At 43.5% G+C, this 8,380-nt stretch overlaps 1 protein-coding gene across 4 annotated transcripts in view; it reads left to right on the top strand.

Annotated features, from left to right (window-relative positions):
• The window catches only part of Cnot10 (CCR4-NOT transcription complex subunit 10), a 50,199-nt gene that overhangs the window by 18,997 nt on the left and 22,822 nt on the right, over nt 1-8,380 (top strand). For all 4 annotated transcript variants that reach the window (XM_055601597.1, XM_055601595.1, XM_055601596.1 and 1 more), the window contains exons 8-10: nt 1,661-1,778; nt 5,289-5,438; nt 6,621-6,823. In XM_055601597.1, the coding sequence (XP_055457572.1) occupies nt 1,661-1,778; nt 5,289-5,438; nt 6,621-6,823 (471 nt within the window). The remainder of the gene's footprint in view (nt 1-1,660; nt 1,779-5,288; nt 5,439-6,620; nt 6,824-8,380) is intronic.

Here is an 8,380-nt window from a genome sequence, read left to right as displayed (position 1 = left end):
AATGAATGAATGAATGAATGAATGAATGAATGAATGAATGAATGAATGAATAGCAGTAGCAAAAGACATCTTTCCATAGTGTGCATATAAATAAAAAGCCTGGGTGCAGTAGTTCAGTCTTAAAGTACCAGCGATTGGGTAGCTAGCAGATGCAGGAAGATCAGAAGTTCAAGGTCAGATATTAAGTTCAAGACCAGCCTGGGCTCCTGCGTGACACCCTGCTTTTAAATAAGGGAGGGTGCTGGAGGCTAGAGGGGTTGTTCAGTGATTAGGAGTGAATACTATTCTTAAGGGAACCCTGAGTTTTGTTCTCATCAACCATGTTGGGTGGCTCACAGCCAGCTATAGACCCTGGCTCCAGAGGCTCTGACATCCTATTCTGCTCTCCATAGTCACCTGTACTCATTGTGTCCCCTGCTCCCCCCACCCCCATGCACATAATTTTAAAAAGTAACTTAAGTCTTTGTCTTAGTGTTCTATTGCTGTAAAGCGATACCATGACCAAGGCAACTCTTATGAAAGAAAGCATTTAATTGGGGCTTACTTACAGTTTTAGAGGTTTAATTCATGATCAACGTGGTGTGGAGAATGGTGGCACCCAGGAAGGCATGCCACTGGAAAAGTAGCTGTGAGTTCTTCGGCAGGATTCCCAGAGAGCAGAAAGAGAGACACTGGGCCTGACTTGAAATTTTGAAACTACAAAGTCCATACCCTAGTGACACACTTCCTCAACAAGGCCACACCTCCTAATCCATCAAGCAGTAATACTTCCTGATGACCAAACATTCAAATATATGAACCTATGGGGCCCATTCTTATTCAAACCACACAGTCTTTTAAAATAAAGAAATAAGAAATAAGGAAGATCACTTTCTAAGTTACCATTCTACAACTATGAGGAGACGCCATGACCAAGGCAATTATAAGATGAATTGTTAATTTGTGGGCTCACGGGTCCAGAGAATTAGAGTCCTGCCATTGCAGGACTGGCAATTAGGCAGGCATGATGCTGGAGCAGTAGTTGAGAGCTTTCATCTGGTCCATGAGAACAAGGCATAGAGAGCTATCTGGGAATGATACAGGCTTTTGAAACCTCAAAGCCTGGCTCCGGTAACACACTTCTTCAACAAGGCCACACCTCCTAATCCTTCCCAAAAGGGTTCTACCAATTGGGAACCAAGTTTTTGAATATCTGAGTTTATGGGACCATTCTCATTCAAACTACCATAATCATCAATTTTGCAATAACCATTAAAACAAAAGTCCTAGTTTGTGCTTTGTAATTGTAAAATTGGCATTTAGTTAAGCCAGGACCAGAGTTCTCTGCTTGTATCCCCAACTACTTAAGAGGCTAAGGCAGAAGCTCGCTTGAACATAGACCAGATTGGGCGCAAGGAGACTGGTGAATGAAAATAGCCAGGTGATCCTCTGAGCTCTGTTACAGTAATGTTCTTAGGTGGACACTCACAGGCTGGTCTCTTCTCAGTTTCAGTACTTTAAATAGATAGCAGGATCAGGGCAGCGTTTAGGAACCGTTGTCTGTGGCATGATTCAGCTGACTGAGTAATGTCTTAACCATTTCGATGCACAGCAGTATAAACACAGTCATGCAAAGGACAACTGAAAACGAATTTTAAATCACTTTTATATTCCTTTACAGTCTGCGCCTTCCTTGTTTCTTAAAAGCAATTTTGAGTACTTAAGGGGCAATTATCGAAAAGCGGTGAAGCTGTTAAATAGTTCAAACATTGCCGAGCATCCAGGCTTCATGAAAACAGGTAAAAGAAAACTATAGAATATTAGTTGGTTTACTCCTCATTGCTTGGGATCCATCCTGCTCCATACCCCAGCTTTCTTCAGAGTGACTTTGGTTCATTTTTAAGTGGAAATGTTCTAAGCTGGTATGGTGGCACACTCTAATCTCATCACTGGGTAGACTGAAGCAGAGGGCCTTGAATTGGAGGCCAGCCTGGGCTGCTTTTCGAAGCTCTGTCTTAAAACAACGTTTTCATATTTCTTCCTGCAGAAATTTTCTTGAGATTTTAATGTACAGCTTGCTTCCATATTAAAAGAGGGTAATTTGCTTTACTGTAACCTTTCATCTTCCTGCTCCACTTTGTGTGTGTGTCTGAATATTTGGGGTTTTTGTTTTGGATTCTGTTCAGATGCATACGTCGCCTCTACCTACAAAGCTGCTTGACCTTCTCCCAAGTTGCTGTCTTGAGTTCGCTGGAGAGTAGAGAAAGCAGTTCTACTCTAGTAAACACCACCTGGTTTGATTCTCCTGGTTTGATTAGCTTTGTGTCTTGTGTGCCCTGTACCCTAGGCTGGCCTTGCTTATTAAGCTCCATGTATCAAGGATGCTCTTGAGTGTTTTGTCTTGTCACCTCTGCCCTCCTAGTGGTAGAATTACAGGGGAGTGCCACCATCCCATTATGTGGTGCTCGGGGTTACCCCAGGCCTTTAATAGGAGGCACCCTATTAAATTACACCCCCCCACCTATTCAGTTTTATTTCTGCTGTTTTTATTGTCATGGTATAAAATGATCTCTCAAGTCAGAAGTGTGCTCTGAGAGAACTCTGCAGAAGGTCAAGAGCTAGACGTGAATTTAGGCCTCTCTGATGGGAAGATTTTGTAGTTGTGTATTTTATGTTTTGATTGTTTCTAATGTAAAATCTTTAATTTTTATCTCCTATGTAAATTAAAGTTTTTGCTGTTGATAAAATATGCTTATTAAAGAATAATTGGAAAATAAAATTTAGCTTACCTAGAGTGACTGTGGAAGCGTCAGTGTGCTTACCGTTCTCGTTTGTTTTTTCTTTGAGATGGGGCTTTGCTATGCAGCCTTCCTCTTGCTGACTGATAAACTGCTTTTCTTCCACTCAACTTCCAGTCCCCTTCTTTTCCTTTTACTACTATTGCCTATTTAAAACTCAGCTTGAGCTAGAGAGATGGTTCAGTGGTTAAGAGCACTAACTGTTCCTCCAGAGGTCCTGAGTTGAATTCTCAGCAACCACGTTGTGCCTCACAACCATCTATATAGGATCTGATGCCCCCTTCTGTCATGCAGACATATATGCATATGGGGTCCTCATGTATAAACAAATAAGTCTTTCAAAAAGTTAGAGCTCAGTGCATACAGCCTTAATAATTTAGCAGTGAGCAGCCTATTAATATTCTATTTTGTGATATTCGGGTAAAGTAGGGCATGCTAATTGGTACATTTTACTCTATTTTTGTTTTGTTTTGAGACAGGGTCTCACTGCATAGTTCTGGCCAGCCTCACACTCATAGATTACTGCCTCCCTCTGCCTCCCTGGTACTGGGATTAAAGGTGAGAGCCACCACACCCAGACCCACAGAGACCTTTGAAACGGCTGGATAACCAAGGATAACCTTGAACTCTGCTGTTGCTGCCTCCACCTCAAGTGCAAAGATTATGGCCTCTGCCATCACACAGGCCTCAGGAAATAGTTTTGGAATGTTTGGGGGCTCACTCAGAAAGCGGAAACTAAGTTTAGATTATTTTCATTAAACCAGGGTAAAAAAAAAATCTACCAAGGTATATGATTGGAATGTAAAAATAAAATTAAACTGTGGATGGCTTAGTGATTAGGAGCACTGACTGCTCTTCCAGAAGACCTGGGTTCAGTTCCTAGAACCCACATGGCAGCTCACAATTGTCTGTAACTCCAAGATCTGACACCCTCAATCACATACACATACATACAGGCAAAACGCCAGTGTAGGTTAAAAGAATTAAAGTTTAAAAAAAAATTAAAGCACAGAAGGAAACTGGGGTGAATATTTTACTTTGTGGTAAAGAAGGCTTGCTTAAACATTATCCAAAGTTCTAGTGCCATAGAGTTTGGAGAAATAGCTAAAGATTTTGACCACAAAAAAAGTTCACTTTTTCATGATTCAAAACACAAACGTGGTAGCACACGCCTTTAGTCTCAGTGCTCAAGAGGCAGAGGCTGTGGATCTCTATGATTTCGAGACCAACCAGGACTACACAGAGAAATCTGCCCCACAGAAAAGCAACAGCAAACAAACAAAAACCCATGGATAACACATACAAGATCAAGTCACAAAACAAATGACAAATGTTGGTGGGCATGAGTATTTGAAACATGTGACAAAAGGCTTCTCTGACATACTAGTCAAGGGGCAACTGATAGGCCAGATGAGGTACCGCATAAACTAAGAAACAATGCCCAGGTGGGTGTGGCTGGTGACACCGGTAATCCCTGCACTGGGGAGGCTGGGGCAGAAAGATTGTCAAAAGTTCAAAGCCAGCCTCAGCTGCTTAGTGAGTTCTAGGCCACCAGGACCACAGTGTAAGGCCCTCTCTCGGAAGAATGGAGGCAGTGCTGGCTTGTGTAGTTGGTAGAATGTGCCCCATGGTGCACAGAGCTCTGGGTTTCGTCCCCAGCAGCACGCAGCTTAGCGTGCTGGTACCTGTCGGAGCTACACTCTGGGAGGTGGAGGCGAGGCGAGGGAATTAGAAGGTCACGCTCTCCTGCAGAGAGTGCAGATGAGGCCATCCTTCTCTACACAAGAGCCTGTCCTGGGTGGTAGGTCGTATGATAGGTGGATAGATGAGCAAATAAAGAGTGGACCCTCGGGCTAATGTGAAGCAGGGTTTGCATACTCTGTTGTAGTGCATACGTTCTCCCTGCTATTCTGAATGTATTTTCACTGTTCCCGTGTGTGTGCACACATGGACATGTTCAACTCAGAACATGCTTATACATGCTAAGCCAGCTCTCCCACTGAGTTGAACCCCAGCCTCCGTTTAGATTGCTCCATTGTTTGCAGTTTGTATAGTATTTCAGTTGGATATATGGCATATATATTATTGTCACTTCCTTAAAAAATGAGATCAGTGAAAACGTCCTCAGTATTGTTTAAAATAGTATTGTTCACCAAAAGGGGTGTCTGTATCACCCTACCCGGTCCTCATATTATACTGTGCCTCCTAACTGTCCTATAGGAACTTGGGACACTTCAAATAACATAGCAACTGGAAGCAACCAGGTGTTTCTGTTGGTGGTGCTGTTTTGTTCTTTTTGTTTTGGCTTTTTGAGGCAGGGTTTCTCGGTGTATTTTTGTGGCTGTCCTGGACTCACTTGGTAGACCAGGCTGGCCTCCAGCTCATGGAGATGTACCTGCCTCTGCCTCCCTGAGTGCTAGGATTACAGGTGTGCCCTACCATGCCCAGCTTAGTTCTGGTTTTTATATGAGGGAAAAATTCTGTGGATAAGGTGGTTTGTGTTGTTTTCAGGAGAATGCTTGAGATGCATGTTCTGGAATAATCTTGGTTGCATCCATTTTGCCATGAGTAAGCACAATTTGGGGATTTTCTACTTCAAGAAGGCTCTACAGGAAAATGACAGTGTCTGTGCCCAGCTCAGTGCCAGTAGTACAGATCCAGGTAAGCTAGCACTGGGGACCTGCAGTGCTCAAGAAACACATGACTGAAACGGCAAGTGTCAGGCAGGGTCCTTGGGGTGTGGGAGACACAGTCAGGGCTCAGAGGATGAGACAAGTTTTATTTTAAGATCCCATAATGAAAGGGATAGCAGCCATCCAGTCACGACGCAGGCCTTGTGAACAGACGTGGCTCTGGAGAGCCTTAGTAACTGTTGTTCGTTTGATGTTAGAAAGTAAGAGTAATTTTTAACTACCAAAAGATGAGAGCTGGGGAAATGGCTTAGCAGTTAAACAAGAGGAGCAGACTTTAGACCCCAGAACCTGCAAAATGCTATATTCTCGTGGTGCCTCACGGTAATTCCAGCCTTAGAGAGCAAAGGTGAGATCCGTGAGCAAGCTGGCTAGCTCTTTCAGGGAGGTTCAGTTTGATTTCAAGACCCTGTGTGCAAGAATAAGACAAAAGAATGATTGAGGAAGGTTTTTGACCTTAAGCTCGGCTTACGTATACACACACATGAAAACACGCATAGACAAGGGGAAAAAGAAAAGACTTAAAAAAAAATTCCATTACCCTCAGTCTGTTATGGATTTGAATCAGGAATCCTACTGAGTCACATTTTAACTAGTCAGAATTTCTTGACTAGCATTATTGTGAACTGTTGGCAGAACCTCACAAGTGACGGATTGTGGTATCTCACAGCCTGAAAGCAACTTGCTACGGTTTGCTGGTTACATTCAGATTATATGGACCTTTGATCAGAAATGCTTAAAATCAAGCAACTTTCTAATTTGTAAAATCATAAACACCTATTCAGTTGATGACACATATATTTTAAACAGTGAAAGTGTAGCATGTGCTAACAAAATGGCCAAGCAAGCTGAGATAGGCAAGATGCTGTGAGGTTCAGAAAACCGGTGACCCTGACCTCAGGTCTTTGCCCCCTGAAGCACCACTGTGGAAAGCGCTGACACAAACAAGGACATTTCTGTCCTTACTGGCACAGGCATCTGATTGCGTGCAGGTACTTGTGGCTGGTGTCAGCGTGGAGAGAGCACCTAGGAGAGAGCCGTTGACCACAGTTTCAAATTGGGGTTGTTGGTACTCAACATGAAGTGTTTCTTAAGACAAGAAGGCTTTTGTGCAACTGAACGTCAATGATCTATTCTCCAAATTTTATCACAGGCAGAAAGTTTTCTGGAAGACCCATGTGTACATTGCTAACCAACAAAAGGTATGAGCTGCTGTATAACTGTGGGATCCAGCTGCTGCACGTCGGGAGGCCTCTTGCTGCCTTTGAGTGTCTGATTGAAGCTGTGCAGGTATACCATGCAAATCCTCGTCTTTGGCTACGGCTAGCTGAATGCTGCATTGCTGCCAATAAAGGGGTGAGTGCTGCCTTAGCATCTCTTTTTTTTAAGGATTTATTTATTTATTATTTATACAGTGTTCTGCCTGTATCTGTGCCTGCAGGTCAGAAGAGGGCACCAGATCTCACTATAGATGGTTGTGAGCCACCATGTGGTTGCTAGGAATTGAACTCAGGACCTTTGGAAGAACAGCCAGGGCTCTTGATCCCTGATCCATCTCTCCATTCCAGGGTGTCTCTTGATACATTGAAACTAAAGGATATTTGAGAATCTAAGACCTCATTTCCTTTTTCACTGTCACTGAATTTATAGCAGTTGGGGGATAGGATTTAGCTTCAAAGTGTTACTTGCTTAGCTCTAATACTTGGCAAAGGACTGGCACCAGTGAGAGGCTTGTGTCAGAACAGTGATGGCCCCTGCGGGTTGCGCTGTCTGCAAGCATGAGGATGGTTCATGTACCAGGTGGCAAAAGAGTCTGATAGAGTATGGGCAGGAGCACATTAAACAGCATCCCAGCCAATGAAGCACGGAACAGTAGAGTGTCCTCTCTGACACACTGGACCTCGGTGCCTAAAAATAGGCTTCGCCCTGCATACTATCTCAAGGTTGGCAGCAGCCTTCTGAATCTTTGTTTGAGAGGGACCTGTTCGAAGTGGGAAAAAATAGCTGCCAGGTGTCTGTTCCCCTCACCTCTCCTTGGGGGGAGTATGGAGGCTTCCCTAAGGTCCTACCTTGCATGCCTGCCCGCAGTAGGGTATGCAGGAGGCTACGCTTCTTTACCAAGCAGCATTTTCTGAAAAGCAAGCAAAAGAACAGGGGGTTTGAAAGAAGCATGTGTGCTGGGCAGTCCTGCTCACAGTGTTTAAGTAGTTGATGAGTTGAACACCAAAGAGATGAGATTAATGATGCTCTTGAGAAGCTTTAATTCACTTTTCCTGTCATGGTGTGGAGAGAGATTACGTGTGCGTGTGTTGTATATGTGCACCTTGTGCATAATAAGAGAGTACTCTACCACTGAGCTGCTGCTTCAGCCCGATATTTTGGGGGGTTTCTTTTAAGATTTATTTTTATGTATGTGAGTGCTTTGCCTGTGCATATATGTATGTACCACATGTGTATGCAGTGCATACAGAGGCCAGAAAAGGACATCACTTGAGTTGTCATGTGGGTACCAGAAACAACCTGGGCGCTCTGAAAGAGCAGCAAGTACTCCTAAGCACTGAGCCATCTCTCTTGTACTTTGGTTTCTAAAAAAGGACTTCAGGGGGAAAAGGGACTTCAGAGTAGGGACAGGAGAATCAAGAATTCATGGTGAGATCATCCTGAGCTACCTAAAACTTCATGTCAGAAACAACAAAAGGAAGTTTTTACTTCCCTATTTGAATCATTTTTAAATTAACTGATAAATTCTAGGCAGACTTATACTTGTTAAGAAAACTTGTTAACTGGACCTGGGCACTGGAGAGATGGCTTAGCAGTTAAGGCTATTTGCTGTTTTTCCAGAGGACCTGAATTTGATGCCCAGCACCCACATCAGGTGGCTCACAAATTGTCTGTAACTCACCTTCTAGATGC

This window comes from Psammomys obesus, unplaced genomic scaffold (genome assembly GCF_907164565.1).
Source record: "Psammomys obesus unplaced genomic scaffold, mPsaObe1.curated_primary_1811, whole genome shotgun sequence".
NCBI lineage: Eukaryota > Metazoa > Chordata > Mammalia > Rodentia > Muridae > Psammomys > Psammomys obesus.
Note: the sequence above shows the minus strand (reverse complement) of the source record. Positions and strands in the feature narration are given on the sequence as shown.